Below are 20,785 nucleotides of genomic sequence, written 5' to 3'. Positions count from 1 at the left end.
GACTTTTTATATTTTTTCCAAGAATACATGTAGTACTATTTCTTTTGTAGTGAAAATACTATGTTTAGGGCTTGACACTGGCAGTATCGGCACGGGCCTGTTTGATTCAGATCACCGTGCCACACAGACCAATGCGTTCCAGTAACAAACTGGCCGTCGTTGCTGTTGGGAAAGCTTTAAAGTTCTCGTGGGCGGCGACTGGCGGGGTGCAGCGTTGCTAACGGGGCGCACGCTCCTCATCCATCCTGTGCTCCTGCGTACCGGACCAGCCTCCCTGCCGTCTGCGGTTCGCTGCGCTAAGAGGGACGACAGGGAGCACGGACACCGTTTGTCCGAGACAGTCCGTACCAGTATCCCTGCCTTTCCGAGTGTCGTTAGTGTCCGTGTTCGAGGACTGCTGTGGGTTGCCATCCTGGGCTCTGCGTGAAATCCATGGCACGGGGAGTCTCTGGGCATCACGTACCCTGCGGTGAATTAATGTAACTGATACCCACAGAACCACATCTTTCCCTTGTTCGCTGGCTTTGGGAAGACCCTGCAGTTGTAAGCTTCTGCACTTTCTTGGTGAGACAACGCCTGAATGTGGTGACTTAGGAGCAGGTTTCCATGTGTTTCTCAATAGCAAGTATTTGGAAACAAGGCAAACTCAATTCCGCAGCTCACTTTTCACTGTCCCCTTCTCTCCCGCTCCGCACGGCAGGCAAGGCGCTGACGTTTCTGCTGCTGCAGCCGCCCAGCCCCAAGCTGCCCGCGCACAGCACCATCCGCAGAACCGCCATCGACCTCATCGGCCGCGGCTTTACCGTCTGGGAGCCCTACATGGACGTCTCGGCCGTGCTGATGGGCCTTCTGGAGCTCTGCGCTGACGCGGAGAAACAGCTTGCGAAGTAGGTGTCTCATTTATTCATTTACAAATACTTACGTGCATCCTTTCTCGGCTATGGATCTAGGATTTGCAGCAGTTGGTTCAAATCCTGACGGCTGTGGTACTTGGCAAGAAGGTGGGACAAGGAATAACTCCTTGTTTCGAATTTTGCATTTGAACCAGTACCATCAAAATTACCATTTTAAGTCTGCTTTAGCGTGGCTCGGTTTGCGGTCTTGAGCGGCTCTGACGGCCGGTCTCAGGAAGGGGGGGGTTTAACCACGGCGGGAGAGATCGGGTCACTTGTGCACGGTGGCACTGCAGTGCTGGCTTCTCTTGGCACGGGGAGGCACCCCACCTAAAGCCGGGAGACACCACACACGTGGTAGGCACTGCCTGGGGCTACACAGCATTAATCTTCCCGTCATATGCTAGTAATTTGAGAAAAGAAGCGAGTTAAACATTTTTGTATCTAAAATATGTCTATCTGTCTAACATAATATTTTTTTACCCTTTCTTAACTGCAAAAATAGTATTTTCAGAAGGTGTTTTCCACCGGTGTGTCTGAATACGTGGATTTCTTTTTTTTTCCCTGTGGTTTTACAAGCCATCCAGTCAGGATGTGAGTTGTTTTGGAAGGTACCTTTTGGAAAAGGTGGTTATTTTATCAACAGTACCGCTATTAATAGCATCGAGGTAACTTGTAGATTTAAGGATTGCTAAGAAATCATAAACTCAATAGACCACAGCCTGTCTCCGGGGTCAGAGAACAACTTATTAAAGTGTCCTAAATCAAGATTTATATGGTATACTGTCTTGGACCTCTGTTCTAACCTCTTTGAAATAAAATCTTCTTTCAATTAGGTATTTGTAATTGGGGTTGGGGGGGGGGGCAAATTTCATAAGGAAGTCTGACACCTTGACATAAAATACGCAGGAAAAAATGTATTACTGTGGGGGTTTTGTGGGGGGGGGTTTGCGCATGGAACTCTATGTGCGTGTTTCTTCCCTTTCTTAAAAACTACTATAATTGTACAACTTGTAGTTGTGCATACACAAGTACGTATGCAAGTTGTTACACTTGATAGTGCTACGTACTATCAATCATGCCATCAAATAATCATGGCTAAATCAAATAATTACGGCTAAATGCGTAAGCGAAGTCATTAAGATGACTTGTGTAATAAAGGTAGCGTCTTTCCTTTTTTTGATGCGTTTTGTATTAAGGTAATGGGGTTCCTGAATATTAGTGTTTGGGATTTATTTAACGTGTGCAGCTTTGCGGGACATGAGTAGCATTTTTGTTAAGTATCCGTGAATTTTATGATGCGAGGCCTAAAGGTAATAAATTCCAACTGGGGCCCTGATTCTCACATGAACAGTCTTTACTCACACTGTTAATCTGGTTGATGACAACAGGACTATTTGCACAGGAAAGGGTTTTGCAATATAGTCCTTATTTTTATTATTGTTTGTTGTAAAATTGATCATCTGAAATTTATTCTAAATATCTGAGCAATTTTTTCTGTATTTAGTTTTTATAAAAGAAAGCACACCACTTAAACGTGCAAAAGGAGAGGCTCTGATTTCTATGTATAAATAAAGAAAATCTAAAACATCACTGTAAGAAGCAACCACGGTAGGCTGTTTATATGAAGTAAAACAATGATCCTACGCTTTATGTAATTGGCTTTGAAAGTGATTTCAAGCTTCCTGCTTGTAATGGAAAACCTTGAAAAATATAAGTGGATATACATTAGTGTCCTGAGACAAATTCCTCATTGATAGGTACAGGGCTTTTGCATAGGGACAAATTAATCCCCGGTTAGGACATACGAAACGCGTAGCTCCTGCTCTAGGTGGAGGATCGCCTCGAGCAAATACCAATTTCCTATTTATTTGGTTGTCAGTATGAATTAATACTGTAGTATTAAAGTTCTGCAGACACCCACTTGGAAAATGACTGTTACTAAAAATATTTAAATTTAATAATAATTTTCATCATATAAAATATAGAAATCATTGATCTTTCTTCTAATAAAGCCTCAGCACGTTTTTGCTGTGAAGCACGTCGACGTTCGTACGCGCGCGGGCCGTTACCGCGTTGGCAGCGCTGCCTTCGGCCCCTGTGCTGGCGGGCTGGCCGGCCCCTCGGCCGGCGTGCGTTGTCCGGCATCCCAAGCACCGTCTGAATATTCCCTAGGGGTTTTTTAACGTATTTGATGCTTTGTTTTTAATTTCGGTAGTGCTTTCTCCGTAATATTTTAATGAGTGGTGTCCCTTAAGTGTTCATTTGTAAACCGTTCAGTAATTGAGAAACCGTTCATTAATGGGGAAAGAATTTCCTTCCTTTAGGAAGACGGCTGACTGGTCTGTGATATTTTCTTTGCAAGGTTTTTGCTGGGGGGAGGGGGGGGGAATCCAGTGCCTGAAATTGCCGAGGCCATCGTAATTGATTATTTAGGTATTAATTTTACTGTATTTCTTTTCATGAAATGCAGAGGTTCACTTTTCATCAGGTAATATTGTACTTGACGGCCTTGCTCATGCCTGTCAAGCTTTCTGGGTGTGTCCTGAAGCGTGTGGGAGAGTTTTACGTTGAAGGAGAAGGAAACGTCTGCAGTACTTGAAAAGTATTTTAAAGCTGCAGTAGGCCTCCGGTGGTCCGGGGGGTATTCATCTGCACGTGGAACGCTGTGCTCAGCAGAAGGAGGGGGTTTGCTTAGCTTACAGATGCTCTTGTTGACGGCATTGCCATGATAATATTACTTTAGATATTAAAAAAAAAAAAATCCTTTAACAGTTAGCCAGTTTTCCGTTTTATTCTAAGGCTATTGTTTGCTAAATCACAGTAAATGCTGCTCTTTTATGTTGCAATCTATGAAACTGTACAATGGCCTCATGATTACAGATATCTTAATTATAAGCATTATTGTCAAGTGTTTAAACTGTGTATTTGTATTTTCAGTTGCTTTTCTATTTTAGCCAAAAATTTCTTTTGCTTGTAGCAATAACATTTAACGCCGCGAGCACTTTCACACGCCGTAGCATGTAACCTTAGAACGTGGTTTCAGATCTTACGGTTCTGAAAACTGCTCTGTTATGAATGAATTTCACTTCACAAATGCGTTTACAAATGTTTGCTTATAAACACACACATTTTAAATGCTAGATGAATAAGGAACTGACCGGGGTTGTCTTAATACCGGTATGCATTTTATCATCCATTTGTGGGGGTGTTAAGGTTTCTGACTTTCTTTTACGTTATCCTAAGGCAGATAGGACCAATTTTATATAGCAGTCTTAATTTCCTCAAGATTTAAAGAATGAATGATTGCCGTGTGTTGCAGGGGGCTGGTTCTGGAGAAATACGTACAAATTGGGTGACCGCTGTTATTTGTCTGAACTTCAGTTAGTTCTTGGAGTGTGCCCAAAGAAGCCAAAACGCTCGCCTTCCCGGAGAATCTCCTAAGCCCTCTTGTATGTAAATGCAGACTTACAGAAGCCAAGCAAACACAGTTCTTCAGAAAGTCATTTTCATCTTGCGATTACAGCCTTAGCTGTCATAAAGATTAGTATGGCTCTCTGTCTACAGAGCACTGAATAAATGAATGTATCAGCATGTAGCCTTGAGGAGCCCAATGCAATTTTCATCATGATAAATTGCATAATAAGCGAGAAAGTGTTTGCTTATTAATCCATAACAAGATTTAGATTGAAAATGGCCTGTTACATTCATGACAGATACAGTACCGACTGCAGACAGACGAAGATGGAAAGAAATAGAGCAACAATGTGTGCAGGGGGTTAAGTGTGCATCTTACCCTCCCGGTGCCCTGCTGAGCTGCCCCTTTTGTGCCTGATTTACCGTGTACACAATAACAGCGCCTGGCTTCTCTCCCTGATGTTAAGGACGTTTTATGAAAGAGCTTTTATGTCAAGCTTCTGCTTTAAAAAAAAAAAAAAAATCGCTTCACATTTATTGACCAAAAAAAAATAGCAGTGTTTTTCTTTTTTCCCTTCTGAATTAAATAAATATCTGAGCTGTTATCCAAAACTCAGGTATTTATAACTCCTCCGCTCTCCCGGTTCATCCTGGTCCCCAAAGATTATACTGTGCTAGCCTGCCATACCGAATGAAACTGCTCAGTTGTGAGGATTAAGAGCATTTTTCTAGCATTTATTAGGCTTTGATTTCCTGGCATGGATGATGATAGGGATCATTGCTGTCTGTTATTTTTTGCTCTTTAAATTACAAGCTACAGTTTGATATAGATGGTGATATAATATTCCAAAATTAGCAAATTGCATTCTAATCGATCCATATGTTTTTTTATCTCTCTCTCTCTCTCTCTCTCTCTGTGTACTAAAATAATTAGGCTGAATCTCTTTAGTTTTGATTGTGTTTAGTGGAAAACTTTACTATACTTTTATATTCTTATGGGTTCTATCTGCAGAGCCATAGGATATATAGTAGGGACATCCCTAGTTTGCAGTGTTGGTGGAACATTTTTAGAATGTAGCGTAAACAATTGCTGAAACTGAGGGTTTTAAAGGAGAAACGTGAGCCGGGTACTTGGTCCTGAAGGTGCTGTGGCAACTTACCACGCGCTGCCACTACAGAAATGATTTAAACCTGGAGATAGCAGGGATTTGTGTCCCTGTCGGTTCTGGTTTAGAGCTCGGATTCCGGGAGGCTGGAGCCCAGGCTGGATGAGCTGCAGCTGTACCACGCGGAGGGCAGCAGTCCGTCGGCACCTGCAGCCTCTCGTGGCGGACGAGGAAGAGGAGGAGGAAGAGGAGTACCACACTCGCCGGCTTTATGCCGCAGAGGGAGTTTGGTTCCTCCCGTTCGTTCAGCCACCACTTCAAGGCTGCCTCTATCAACAAGAGGGTTGTTGAGGCGTATTGATGTAGAGGTGTCTGTTAAATAAGATGGGATATACCCGTCTTCCCCTTTCCCCTCCCTCTGGCTTCAGGGCATCAAAGCGAAGCCTCCGGCCAGAGGAGAGAAAGGGGGCTGAATGGCCAGTTCGCAGAGTAGCGGCTTTCCCTGAAAGGCGAGGCGGCCCCGTCTCTGCACCCTTCAGCAGATCCCTGGGAAACACGTCCGCTCGGATCTCGGGGCGACCAGCTGGGTCAGTGCTTGGCCTCCTCCTTTGAGTCCAGGTAGTAAAGAGAGATTAATCAAGACCATTACCTTTTATGCTGAAATGTCACATTGGTAGTCCCACAAAGTTTTCATCTGGCATCGCTTTATGGAAGTCAAGAAATGTAGAGGTCCAGTTGCTACATTTTCTGTTCACCGCCATCGAAACCTTTTCTGCCTGCCTTTTTCCTCGGTATGACCTACAGCTCTGCCCAGGGAGCTTGTTCTTCCCCACTTGTCTTAAGAGTCAGCTTTTTGAATGCATCTTCCTTATTTTTGGTAGATAGGGAAGTACATAAACATTACTCTGACGTTGTGATAACTTGTGCTAAACATATAAACATGTTATCTCTTAAAATAATCTGTATTTCATTGAAAACATTATTCGAATAGTGTAGCGGTTCCCAAAAAACGCGAGATGTTCAGGTTACTGGAGGGAGGGAAGTTGGTGATGGATTTGGGAAGGGGGAGAGCATCATTCCCTGATGATGCAGGATACTGGCCCCCTAGAAATGAGCTAAAAGGCACAAATCAAGGGCACAAATAAATACAGTAATAAATCTAAGCTTTTTACTGTGGTTCGCAGGTAGAATGTCATCTCTGGTGTTAAAGGCATGCGTTACAGGACAAGCTGCATCCATTTTGTCTGTTAGACGAACAGAAGTGATTCCTCCAACGTCTGCTTACGGTGCAGTGGGAAGTCGGGGGGCAGGATGAGGACAAGAGGGACAGCACGCGCTGCCGGCTCTTGCTGGACGTACAGAAGTCCTAAAACTCATCAATACAAGAACAGAAGCCTGGGTGTGAAAGGCAGCGTTTCCCCCCGTACGTTAGCGTTGCATCTGCTTCGGTTTTGTCCCGGGGCTTGGTGCGGTGTGCCCGTCCCATCGCGCAGGGCTGGCTCTGAAAGAGGACAGTGCAGAGCAGCTGGCCCGCCCCGGGGGGTAATCTCTGCCCACATACTGCCACTGCTGAGCTGTGCTAATGAATGAACGAAAAGCCTGTTGCTTTTCAGGAAAACGCACGCTTTACCAAGCACCCTGTAAGGAAAAATACTGCTGGCAGAAACACGAAGCCTTTTTAGAGAGAAAAAAGTCCTGAGGCGCTGGGGGTTTGCTCGCTTTCGGGAGATAATGAGCCCCTCTGAAAGCCTGGCTCCGATACCTCCTCCGTCCTGGTTCATCACTTCTGTCTGCACCATCCGTACAGGATTTTTTAAAGTTATATTCAAATGTGGTTTTACAAGTAAAAGGCCCGTGGGGGCATCTTTGTTGTTGCAGAGACTTTATTGGTTTTCACATTCAGTCATTTTAATGCATACGATGATGGTGAGGAGTGGGGAAGAAAGTGACAACAAACTTTGGTTTGTATTTATGCGAATTCAGGTCTGTAAAATGGTGATCCGTGCCTCCTCTTGTTGTTGCTCTGGAAAAGTAGTTCATTTGGCAGAGAATGCATTAACAACCTTGAAGTTCTTTGTTGCAAAGTATTTAGTTTGTAAGCTTCCACAACATAAAATCAGATATTGCATAGAGAATTATATTTAAGGACACTTTAAAAAAAAAAAAAAAGAAGAAGAAACAGAGAATGTGTTGTCCTCTGTAGACACCTCTCTCTCTAAATTAAAGAAATAAGTAAAGTAACACGTCAGGTGCCGCATGCTACCTAAATCCTCTACAAGAGCATAAACAGACCTTGCAATAAGCCGTTGGGTTTGTGCACTTCTGTTGCTCTTTACAAAAAAAGCCAGTCTCAGAGCACCGGGGAAGAGAAGCCCCTGCAAGCAGGGCCCAAGGGGAGGCTGTCAGCGCATCTGGGGAAGTGCCCCCTCACGCTCCTTTTCTTACTCACATTTTCACATGTGTCCCTTGTTGAAGTGTTGGGGGGAAAAAACCCACCTTTTGTGCTCTTCATCCTGGCTCTGGAAATGCAGATTTCCTCCCGTCTTGCTTCCGAATCTTGTCCTTGTAAAGTCTAGCCTAAGAAGCATCCGAATAACTTCTGCCAAAGGTAAGTCATTTTTCTGGTTTAGCCTGAAAGAAGAGAAGCTCTCAGATGTTATTGTCACAAGGCGAACAGACAGACTAACCCAAATATTTCTGGAGTTTGAACAAGAGAACTGATGCTTTTTCTTGCCACTTTGAGCCCTGTGGGTTTGAACTCCATGGGCTTTGCGGCAGAGTGTGATGGAAATGCCGCGGCTGTGCTGTTTGGGGGGTTTGGTGCGCCTGGAATACGAGGCACGTGCATTGCGATTGCCACGTCTTTTGGGTTGTTTCCATTTCTCCTTTCCCTCGTTTCTTTTCAGAGCAAGCTGTGTCCAACTCTGGTTTCAGAGCAGATTGAACTTTGTTGACCCTGATAAACCAGTTTTTACAAGTTTGGAAGCATATAGAGATGCTAAAGGGATAGAAGTCGGGAACGATTATACTCTTCTCCATGACTCCACTTTTATTTTCTGTGGCCTGCCTGCCATAGAGGTTGCTGGCAGCTTTCTGGTTTAAAGAAGCCTCGAGGCTCCTCGAGGGTGTAAGTAAGGGCTACGCCAGGCAGCCCAGCAGGTCTGGAGGAGTACAAAGCTCCTTTGGCCCTTTGCCTCCCAGGTACGCTGAGCGAGGCGGGCGCAGCTGGGCCTCTGAAGTCGCGCGGGCGGGCTGGGGATTTGGAGCCGCACGTCCCCGTTCGGCCGTTCTAATAGCATCAAACGTGTAACATGAATGCAGCGGGAGAGCTGGAAGCGGCAGCCCTGACTCGAAGGAGTAATCCCTCTGGCAGCGGCGGGGCTGCGCGGGCGCGCGAAGGCTGCGGAACGAGAGGTGTCTGGTTGGGGTTGCCGGCGGCACGGGGCCGCTCGCGGCGCTTTCTGGCGCGCTCTTGTCACCGCATTGTACGCGGTAACCAGCCGTAACTTACCCAACGGGGCCAGCCTCGGCGTTTGGAAATGCGTGGCATCTCCTGCAACTGCAGATTCTAGATAAGATTATTTCACTGGACTGGTACTCATTTTATTGGATGTATTTTTATCTCGTGTACATCCGTCAAAGCATTAAACCATTTGAAATCACACCGATGGTAGAGAAAGCTGCAGATTGTATCTTTTTTCATATAATAAAACTACCTTGTATTGTTAACGTGCACTTGAATGACAGAGTTGCTTTAACGAAAAGCTTCGCTTTTATTAACACTCAGCTTTCACGTATACCAGTACTATAACCAGCTAAGGTGTAGGAGCTGCTTTAAAACTCGGTGCCTGCGTGTGGGCCGGTCCGTGCCGTTCGCTTATGCGTGCTGGGGAGCAGCCACCTCCTGCGCGGCGTGGGGGATCCGCTCCCTCCCTGAGCCTCAGAAACGGCGATGGCCGCGTGCGGGAAAGTCCCGCGTTTCCACGGAGAAAGAGTAAACCTATGTATGCTGTTCACAGGTTAATACCTTTGCTTAATCTCTAAGCAAACCAGCACAGAGAAGGGATAGCTGAGGAGGGGTTTTAATGCATTCGCAAAGATCATTTTTCATGACTTAGCAAAATCCATGAGGAATTGCAGCATACTCAAATGGTGGACTGATACCAGGAATAACCAAAAGAAATGATCTTTTGTTTTGTCTTTTTTTCGTTTTATTTAAAAAGCCTTCAAGGGCTACTGCTTGCTGCTTGGTGGAAGTGCGCTCATAGCAGCAGGATTGATCAGACTGTATGTTATAGGAAAAGTTTAAAATGTTTTAGAGCTGGCAAGCTGGTTTGTGGTCTCTTTCCTTGCTGCAAGTCATGTCAGAGAGTTTCCTCGGTGGGATAGGTTGAATGTTTCGGGTTCATCCCAATGCTCACGGCTCCCCAGGTGTTCCCTCCCCCCCGTCAAAGCCCGGTTCCGTATCGGAGCACGTTCCTCCCTGTCTTCCCCATAGCTCTTTCCCCAGCATTTCTTCCCCCCACACTGCTGCAGTTTCCCTTGGTCAAATGTCCTCTCCCAGGGAGACCTGTGTGCCTGCAGTGCATCGAAGCCAGCGCTGAAATACTGCCTGGCCGCAACGCCGCTCCTCCCTCGTCGTCCGAGTGCCTTTGCGTGCTGCCGAGTCCCGTACTCTTGTATTTAGACACAGATCAGGTGTATCGTTATGCGTCAGGTTGATTTACTAAAGGCACGAAGTCGCCAGCCTGGAGAGGTGCCCGTGCTCTGGGCCGTGGACTCGGAGCGCCTTGGGTGGCCCGTGGATGGGAGTGCAGAGGGGTTTGAGGCGTTGCTGGATAAGGTACAACCAGCCTAACGAAACCGGGCTCTGCTGTGACGTACGCACCAGTGGTAGTTAAATAGTACGAGTTTAAGAAAGGAAGCTTTCAGACAAAAATAAGCTTATGTATCTTCTTTGTCAGGTACGTATTCTCTCAATTACCAAATACTAGGTTTTATTTTTCTTAATATAGTTATGGGGTACTTGTTATTACCTTGTTGTTTCTTGCATTTATCTTGTCATACCAAATAAAAGCGTTGTGTATGGCAAATTTAGATGCCAGTTAATCCCTTGGTGTGATTCAAAGAATTGCAGTGAAAACCTCAGTGTTAGAAATTCTGAAGAGCATTTGAATAATTTCAGGAATCAGAAAGCAGAAGGTGTGGGGCTGTCTGTCATCTCATCATGCTGCTGCAACTGAGTCATGCAGTAAAGAAAATTAAACCAAATAGATTTGGTGGGTTTCGTTCTTCAAGAAGCTTCTTGTTTTGCTCTCCTATAACCAGCACTTAGCTGAATTAAGGAGAATTACTATGAAAAGGGTATTTTTCAGCCTGGGTTTAAAATGTCGTGAAAGAATAAACCATAAATTCTTGGGGAGACATTCTTCGTTTGCCTTGTCCTCAGTTGGGTGATATGTATTCAGCACATACAGATAATTTGTTAACAAGGCCTTTTTAACACTTTGGACAGATGCACATACTGTTTTCAATCTTCATGGTTAATTATTCGATTTTGTATTTGATGATAGAACACCCTGACTCCTAATCACTGCTCATTGTTGGAAGTCCATTATATTCTAACTGTTTGAGTGCTCCCGTTGACCTTGAACTGACATTATAAGCTGTTTCTAATCTTTTCACTCTATATTTCTAATGCTCCTTTTCTTTCTCCCCTCTTTGTCTGGTGCCTGTTTAGCATCACAATGGGGCTGCCCCTGAGCCCGGCCGCCGACTCTGCCCGCTCGGCACGGCACGCTCTCTCCCTCATCGCCACCGCCAGACCACCCGCCTTCATCACCACCATCGCCAAGGAGGTGAGCAGGGCCGGTCGCCTCGGCTGCCGCAGCTTTCCCCCCGAGCTGTGAGGCTCCAGGCTTACAAATGGAGACAGAGGATCGAACGTCCCTCCCTTCCTCCCCAAAAAGGGCGACAGCAAGTGTAATATTTGTATGCCTGCAGATATCCAAATTGCCCAGTATTTACGGCAGGAGCGATATTTAACTGATGAATCGTGTCTGTCTTAATTTGTTGTACCCTGGTTATAGAAACTTCCAATAGCAACCTGTAAAATCCCGCTTTCTTTAAGCGATGCACGCGTGACCCCATTAAGTATGAATTAAAACGGAGTGGAGGCTTAGCCCTGGGCTTTGGAGCGCGAGGAGGAGGGGACGCTGCTGTGAGGTTAGTGGAGCTGGGCACGGTCTGTCTGAGTGAACCCAGATGCAGCCTGGAGCTTTGGCTGAGCTAAAGCAATAGGATGGACCGTGTTCAGCGGCTGGCCAAAAAAAGACCTTTATAAAGCAGCTGCCTAATGCCTAAAGACGGATGTTCGAGTATGTGAAAATCATGTAATCAAGACCCAGGCATTTGCTTATCTTGACCTTTAGTTTTATGAGATTAAAAATTACTTAAAGCAGGTAAGCCCTTGTTTAAAAACTGCATCAAGGATAACCGTTAGTGACTCTATGGATGATGAGTAACGGGGGAGGGAGGAGTAATCCATAGGTCTCAAAGTAAAGCAAAGCATTCTGCAGAGTACAGACTTTCTTAATGTAACACATGTGTATAACAGTAAGCACAGGTGGAGAATACTTGGAGAGTCACAGTCTCCACGTGTAACCCTGCTCTTTGGTAGGTGCACAGACACACTGCCCTCGCAGCGAACACGCAGTCTCAGCAGAATATTCACACCACCACCCTCGCTCGGGCCAAAGGAGAGATCCTGCGAGTCATTGAGATACTTATTGAGAAGATGCCGACCGATGTTGTGGACCTTCTTGTGGAGGTAAGGCTGCTCTGCCGTATCTGCTTGTGGGTTTGATGCAGCAGTGAATGATGTGTTAGCCTGGAGACCATAAACCTTTTTGTGTGTGAAGAGGATTTGTTGTATACCGCCCAGCTCATTTTTTGAACTTTAAGAGCTTAAATTGCATTTAAATTGCATTAAATTGCATTGTGGGAGAAAAAACCCAAGCAAGAGAATTTGCTGGAGGTATGGCGTGCTCGTGGCCCTGTGCTTGGACACGCTGGGGGATCACGTGGATGTTTTCATCTGCTGCATTCACTGATGCTGATGAATATTGTTGAAGAATGGTACAGATGATGTAACGGATTTGTAACTTTGATACTGATGCCCAGAGGCCTTTTTCACCCCAGAGCTACTGACAGAGCTCCAATAGCTTATGTCTACCAGTAGTTTGTTGTTCCATGACTCTTCACAGGTACTCTGGTTCCAGTTGCCAGTACCATTGCTGTTGTAAACTCTTATCACGTGCAAGACAGTTCTTGTTTGTTTTATCCCAGTTGTATCTTAAAGTTAGATATCTAAGATGCAGTCAGGCACAGCAATTCTCTAGTTTTGCCTGTTAGAACCTGTATTATGAAACATAAAATACAGTACATTAAATGATTTTAACTTTTGTTTCCAAGGTTATGGACATCATCATGTATTGCCTTGAAGGATCTTTAGTTAAGAAGAAGGGTCTTCAGGAATGCTTTCCAGCCATCTGCAGGTGAGCTCTTCCTCCAAGAATACTGTCACGTAAATCATAGGGTCACCAGCAGGATGGATTTCTTACTTAAGAGCGAAACAATCTTTTACATGGTTCTTGCCACTTAAAAGAGCAAATGAGAAGAGTGGTTTTAGCTCACCCGTAAGCCTTTGTAGGCTTTTAGTTCTCTGCCACGTCTGACAGAGATGTGCATCAGAAGAGAAAAGCATTAACCACTCCTTGAAGCCTGGATATTTTAAAAGTCCATAAAGAGGAAAATATTGTGTAATCTCATGAGAAATTCTGTCCCGCTACCCCTCCATATATCCTAGCTACCATTAGAACAGCCACACAAGCTGAGCAGCTTCCTCCAAAGGATTTATCAATATCTTCATCGTTAAAAATGAGAATAAGGTACTTGAGTAATAAGTTGGATTCCAATATGCGCAGCCTGCCTGAGTGCCGTAGCTGCCACCATCAAAGCGACTGGGGAACAAAGAAATGGGGACAGCAGAAAATAAGGATGTGGTTCGGGGGGCGTGGTGGCATTCGGAGACACCCCGTGCGGGCGGCCTGCGTCGCGGTGGCTGCGTAAACACCGTGCAGCTGGCTGCTGTCCATTAGGACGCTCAGACCAAGCCGCGAGCAGCCGGGGTAAGGTCAGAGTGAGATCTCCCGGCGCGCTGAGGAGCCAGGGCTTGTCAAAGCAGGAGCTCGTTACTCGCGTTTCGGGGTCTGTTGTCAGCAGCACAGTCCTTCAGCAAAGCCTGCTCTCGTACCAGGAGTTTAGCCAAATAGCAAAAAAACTTTTCATTCATAGGAAGCTTAAACCTGACGGTGTTTTGTTCCCCGAAATGTGCTCTTATGGAGAATTTTGAGAATAAATGCTATTTCCTTTATGGCAATAGCTAACTGCTGTAATCCGCCTAGTAGCTGGCAGGAGGGCGTAGTTATCGGAGGAGATCATCTCCTGACCAGGTACCTCCAGGTCCTTCTGAGCTGTTCGCACAGGCACGTAGCAGTGCCACCCCATAGGAAAGGTCAGTGAAATGGAGACGATAAGGAACAGAAAGTACCAGGTGCCTTCCTGGACTAGAGCCTTGCTTTCTCTGCCCTCTGGCTGTCTCCCAGGCGTCCGCCGAGGGAGCAGGTTGTGCTCCAAAATTGTCGTCGTAGGCAGCGAGTAGCACCCTCGCCCTCTCCCCCCGGTTTTAGAAATGTTTCTGGGATGCTCGCGCTGGGCGCAGGAGGTTCGGTTGAAATGAAACCTCGCAAAGCGTGGAGAGCAGTGCTGGCTGCTTAGAGCCGCCCCGCGCTGCGGCGCGTGGAAACAGCTTCGGCAGCGTTTAAAGCTCTCCATCTGCGGCGACAGGCAGCTCGGTAAAATAGCAAGTATGAATTTGCACAAAATCAAAGGGCAAGGGAAGCGCAGTGGCTGTCTTGTGCTCGCGTTGTCGGTGACTTGGCAGTTGGGAGGGCGCGAAAGGCACGAGCGCAGTTCAGCCGCCGGCTCCCGCTGCCCTTCGGCGGGAGTTCGGCCTGGTCAGTCGTCTTTGTCCTGGGCTAGTTCTACTTCACGCTTCAAATGGTACTTTTGCATAGTAAAATGTGATTTATGAAATGGGAACATTTACAGTACCTTTAGACTATGATAAATATCGCAGTTATACTGTTAAACTGGTACAACCAATAAATTATAATAATCATCTGTCGACCATTACCTTTTAATTTAATAAGCTATTAAAATATTGAATAGTTTCAAGAAAAGAACAATTATCCTGTTGACAGGTAGGATACTGATAGAGGCAATCTTCCTTCTTCCCGATACTTTAAAGGCTTGCCTTAAAATGTAAACGCAAGGGTAAGTGGGAATTAGTGCAAAAATCTCCCTATTCCTGTTGTATTTTTATAGTTCTACATTATCTTAAAATTTTGTTAAATTACTAGTCATATTGCCTATTCTACATAGTTATAGCCATTGTAAAAATGATACAGCACCCCCCCGATGGGATCGTTCAGCCCAGTGGAAATTTTCATCAGATTTTAGCGAGTGCTTGAATCTCTGGAGAGATTCCAAGTGGAAGCACTTTGACAGAATCCCATTGTTAATTCTTTTAATATCGCAGTGCTCTTTCGGCTGCACTGCATTGCGTGCACCCCTGTTGTGGCAAAATCAGTCAGGTGTCTCGGTGCCGGGTGTGCGAGCTCTTCCTCGGAGGACGTTGTGGAAGGACCCGGCTCGTGGTTATAACGGCAAACTGTTGGTGCCTCTGCGGCCTCCTGGAAGCGACGTCCCTGTTTCAGCAGCACGTTACACCCGGGGCTGGGAGCTGCGGTGTGCTGGGTTAAAGTACCTGATTAGCATTCCTCTCGGGTTTTCAGGATTTTTTTTACTGTTGTACAAATGTAGCAGTCATGCTGTTAATTGCTGTGAGCGTGACTCAATCCTGATGGGTGGTGATGAGGTAAATCCGTGGCCGTGGGTATTTTTGGATATCGTGTCTTACAGCATATGATTATGGTGCCTATTTGTTTTTCCCGTAAGTGTTGTTCTTTATAGAGGATCGTAATACCTTTCGGCATGCTCTGTGCGAATCCATTTCTTATCAAAATAAAATAAGCATTGAAATACAATGCGACAAATATGAAATATTTCTGAATTCTTTAAAATTGTGAAGGATGATATTGAAGGCTGCAAAATTCTGTTTGAGCATTTTCCAGATTCAGCAGTTGCATTACAGCTGAGTGGTCCCTGATGGCCTCTGCTTGGTCAGGTCATGTCTTTAGTACATGAGTTTAGCTGCTGAGTTAAAGCGGTCTGTGTAACGGCTTACTCTCACACGGGAAGATAGATTCAATTTAAAATAACAAGTGTTTTATATGGCTATATTCAGGTTTTAAAACAGCTGGGGGGCCTTCACCGAACCACAGTGCTGCTGCTGCTGGCTGCTCCAGCATCAGGCTAAAGGCAATCCAGCCCCAGCAGCCCCGTTTCCAAGCGTGCCCGCTAGTATTTGGTGGAAGAGGAGAGATCGTTCTCCTTTCCAGTCGCTAACCCAGCTTGCTTACGCCGGGTTCCCGCCCTGCAGCGTGCCAGCCGGGCGGTCAGCCTGCTGCCCGACACCCAGAGGGCCCGAAGGCGCGCGTGGAAGAGACTGGGGCGGGGAGGAGATCGCGGGGGGACACCGGACCGTCTTTATCTTCACGTACCCGGTTTTCCTTTGGAAAAGATGGGGGAAAGGTTCTGTGCAGGCCACAGCTCGTCCGTTACTGCGGAGGATTAGCTGGAACCAGCCATAGCAGCACGGTTCCGGCGGTTCCAGCAGAGTTCCTCCAAAAGCTGGAAGCAATGGTCTGCTGGCCGACGGAGGTTTCTCTGCAGAGCAGTAATGGGGCAGCGCTCCGAGCGGGGTCTCCATTAAGATGCCGACAATGTATATGGATGCACCAGCTAGGCTTGCAAAAATGAATTTGTAGGATAGTCTAAATGTGTGCTGGCCTATCATTCGCTATTGAACTCTACCATACAGACCTTTAGAAAGGAGTGCAGAGGATTAAAATATTTAAATCTGTGAGTGGTTGTAGCAATGCCAAGCTAACTAAAAGATAAAGAATGAGGCTAAAGGGCTGACAACTGAATGTCAGTTTAAGGGGGAATTTTTTTAGAAAATGAAACTCAAAAACATCTATTTCCTTGAAGCTTTTGTCCCCCAGACCCTCTGTTGTTATGTAGTCTGATGGATTCTTCTTTTCAAAGAAAAATACTGACTCGGCGCTCTGTCTAAATGGGCATTTAAATGCCGTAAGGAGAGAAATGCTGTTTGCTCACATGTAATAGTATGGGATATTCTCTTCCGAAATGTATTGGAGGAGACAAGTGGACTGTGCCCGTTCAGTAGTGTGATAGAATTAATGGGGAGATAAAACATTTTATATAGAAACTTTCTGTTGTAGTCCATTTTACTTGTAATGATCAAGCAGTGTGTGGGTTTTTTTATAAGTTTATATATAAATCCTGAATTTGCTGGCTATATAAAATAGCCTTTAAAATAGCCCCCTCCCAGTTCACCTGGGGCACCACTTTAATGGTGGAGGTGTTTGCATTTTGACATGCAATGGTGAAAAATGCAAATGCTCACTTATTCCAGTCCCGGGCCTTATTCACCGTGCCCGGCGGGCTTCAGCCCCCGCGGGTACCGGCTTGCCCACAGCACTACCTCTCTCCTCTGCTTTTTTTCTCGTGACTGCCTCCTGCCTCTCCTGCTCCCTAGCTATTTACCAACAGCTTTTGGTTTTTCTTCGAAGCACTCCTTTTTGTTGTCTTAATAATAAATGAGAAACTTATTATTATTATTATTATTATTATTATTATTATTATTATTATTATTATTATTATTATTATTATTATTCAACAATAAATAAATAAGTTGCGTGGCCACCACTGACCAAAGGAATATGAAAAGCAGATTGATGAGGCAGATGGCTGCAAAAGGAAGGAACAGAGCTGGTATGGAAAGACTTCCATATCCCAAGAAAAGGGAGTGTGGAAGAGCTGCCCGTCATCCTGCTCGTGAGCTTTGGGAAGGGAGGGTTCTGTGCTGGCCCCAGCGCGTGGTGGTGCGGGACAGCGCGTCTGACGGCTTGGGAGGCTTTCACGAAGCTCTTTGCGGTGTTGGTTGGCCGTGCCTGGCAGAGTCCCAGTGAGATAAGGAATCATTGGCGTGGCCCAAGTAGGTTTTGCCTTTGTCTTGTCCTCTCGCGTGGCAATTGCCAGCAGGGCTGCCGGGTCCGTCACGGTCGGCGCCTTCCCTTTGGTCTTGCGTGAAGTCACCTGCGTCCCTCTGCTGCGGCACCCCCCGTGCGGGTGCAGCTGGTGAGCCTGGGCCGAGGCACCCGGCCGCGGGTGCTGGGGGCTGCGGCACGGCGCAGCGCCGGAGGGGCCTGCCCGCCTCTGCCCCGCTTCGCTCCGAGGACGTGGGGTGGCACGCCCTCCTCCAGGAGGGGACGGGGGCTCGCGCGAGGGCGTGGAGGGGGAAGCGCAAGGGAAGGTATTGAAGGGCAAGGGGAAATGTTTCATGGAAGGTGCCCTGAGAGTCCGAGGGCGAAACTGCAGGCGGTGAGCCGGGGAGGGGTGATGGGCATGGCAGGCGTTCTCGGGGACGGATGGACAGGGATGCAAAAGTGCATCTGAGCTGCTTAGTCTTGCCCTTTCTTCTGCACAACAACTAGCGATTTTCTTTTTTTTTTTTCTATTTTTTTTCCCCCCGTAACACCATGTTTCATGCTGTTTTTCTTCCCGACTGCTATCCTGCACTGCAGAACAAGTGTACCCTACCTGTATGAGAGCAGTTGCTATGGCACTCTGGGAATCCTGAAGAACAAGGAGATAGATCATTGTAAGATTTGCTGTTTGAAGCCATAAATATGGTCAGCAACATGTTTTTATAGACTGATTCTAGAAATCTCTGGCAGACGTTGTTATAGTAAAATCTAACTGTAAAATTAAAATTTAATTGGAAATGCAGTCGGCAGTTTTCACAGGTCTGCTGTCCCTTTTAGAAGAATGGCATGATGATATTCCCAAATATTTGAATTTAAAATAAGGATTTTGACTCTCTTGTGTTTCAAGGTGTAGAAATCCCTTGAGTTTTGCAATTGTTTGAATTCAAATTGATGCCTGAATGTTAGGGACTATTGCATGCTTCTCAGTTCCTTTTCACCCGAAGGATGTTATTAGAGTGTTTGATAAATTTTCCTTCTCCCCCACCCCCCCCCCCCATGCCAAACAACAATTTATGAGTTTGCATATTTTTCCCTATGCTTTCTCTCATTCTTTCCCATTTGATTTTCAAGGAAAAGTGCTTTGCAATCACTCAGGGTGTTGAGATGGTCCTGTTTAACCGTGCGCCATCCAGCATGATTGTGGTGTTCCACTGTAAACAAGATACACACGTGGACATTCAGGGACCTGGTGATTATCGCATAGATTATTCCCAAACTCAATGGAAGTGCTCAACACTGTGTAATAAAACTAAATAAATCTGATACGATTCTGCGGTAATGTATCAAACATCAATTGGCTTTGTTTGCTGAATGCCAAGTATGAAAACTGGCAGCTGATGGATTTTTAAATCAAATCTCTGTTCTAGCACTAATGTTAATTACCCAATGGCATTGCAAATTAATTTTGCCATCATGCAGGCAGGTCAGATCTCACCTGTTACTTGTTATAATGTTCAATTCAGGTTCTACATGGTCAGCTATTACGAGCGGAGTCACAGAATAGCAGTGGGAGCTCGCCATGGTTCAGTGGCCCTCTACGACATCCGGACTGGGAAATGTCAGGTAAATAAATCATTGTGACTTCCTCCCCATAAAGTGTGGAAGTTATTGAAAGGAAAGAGCAGCGAGCTCTGCATCGGTTGACATGCTGAGCTGCTGGAACATTATGGATAATGCTGAGGGGATCAATAGTTTAATGAAGGACTCAAAGTATATAGAGCCCTACTGTCTTCATTCACTGGAACTGAATGGGTGCCACAGATGGGTTAATAGCGAAAGCCTAAAGTTAGGGGATACCCCTGCTCTGAAATAAATGAAAAAATCTGATTTTTGAAAGTTGGGGTTTATAGCAGTGTACTTATCTACTATAGAAGTCACAGAGAAAATCCACTGAGGGTTGGTTTGGGTTTTTTCTCCACAAAATGCCATGGTGCTTATGTTTGAGGTATTTACAGTTTTCTGATGTGTATATAAGATACATATTTTCTTACCAGTTGCCAGTGACCTAGAAGAGGATATACTTAAGGATAATGTTGAAATGAGTGCTTGGAATTAAAAATGTTTAAATTACAAAGTCTTTCTTTTCAGAAAAGTTCATTGGTAATGTTCTTTATTATTCCTTGTACTATGTGGTCAGCTATTATTTCTCATTGAATTTCAATAGTCTTGATGTAAAGCTTGGATAAAATATCTGTATTTTGAATCTGCCTTATTCTTGTGTGTGTGTGTGTGTGTAAATATATTTTTTTGTTGTTGTTTCTAAAAGCTGTTATCTTTAGTCCTTACAAGATGTGAATTTTGGAGAAGGTAGCATAGGTTTCTTCCTGCTAGGTCTGCAGTGTCGCTCAGTACTCCGCTGGCAGAGCCACGTGCTTAGCTATACCTGGCTGTTCGTTGTCCGTGCTGAAATTCTGGGGTTATTGCCCAGTTCTAGTAGCTGACAACATCGTATGTTCCGGTATTTTTTGTTGAGACTGCTGTCCTATGGAAGCTGAGATGGCCAGATTTATTTTATAAACAGCTATATTATGCAGGCAAATAGGAAATGTGGGCTGCTCGATCTTGTTTTAGCTGAAGTCATTTGGATCATGACTTATTAATGTAACCAGAAAATGGGTCCAGAAGAACTGCTGTATACGGATATGTCCCATGTCACTGAGCGTTTTTGCTCTCCTGCAGTCCTGGCCGAGATGACCACCGAGCTGCAGAGCTGTGCGTAGCCCTCTCTTCCCTTGATTGTCCGCGTGAGCGCCCTGGGCATGTTGCATGGCTTTCTTCCCACCTCTTCAGCAGCCGGCGTGATGAGGCAGCTGAGCATCTCCCGCTGGCCATCAGGAGACACTGGCCACAATCCCTTCCAGTGTGCATCATCGCACTGGAAATGGAGAGTGCAAAGTCCAGATATGTCAGGGAAGCCTTGGCATCTCAAACTAATAGCTAATTCCTGATGCTGTTGGAAGGGAGAGGTGAAGAGCACAGCTGTACGCTTCCTTACATCTGTTTTCAGAGCACAAGGAGAGTGGTGACAAAACCCGTCCTTCCACGTAGCAGC

General features: G+C 45.7%; 1 protein-coding gene across 8 annotated transcripts in view; it reads left to right on the top strand.

Annotated features, from left to right (window-relative positions):
* WDR7 (WD repeat domain 7) overlaps positions 1–20,785 on the top strand; it is a 147,755-nt gene that overhangs the window by 98,501 nt on the left and 28,469 nt on the right. For 7 of the 8 annotated variants that reach the window (XM_082335893.1, XM_082335888.1, XM_082335890.1 and 4 more), the window contains 5 exons: positions 701–887; positions 11,157–11,274; positions 12,096–12,245; positions 12,890–12,972; positions 19,197–19,296. In XM_082335893.1, coding sequence (XP_082192019.1) covers positions 701–887; positions 11,157–11,274; positions 12,096–12,245; positions 12,890–12,972; positions 19,197–19,296 — 638 coding nt within the window. The remainder of the gene's footprint in view (positions 1–700; positions 888–11,156; positions 11,275–12,095; positions 12,246–12,889; positions 12,973–19,196; positions 19,297–20,785) is intronic. The other variant, XR_014230650.1, reaches the window with a different exon arrangement.

This window comes from Platalea leucorodia (genome assembly GCF_965183815.1).
Source record: "Platalea leucorodia genome assembly, chromosome: Z".
Lineage (NCBI taxonomy): Eukaryota > Metazoa > Chordata > Aves > Pelecaniformes > Threskiornithidae > Platalea > Platalea leucorodia.
Note: the sequence above shows the minus strand (reverse complement) of the source record. Positions and strands in the feature narration are given on the sequence as shown.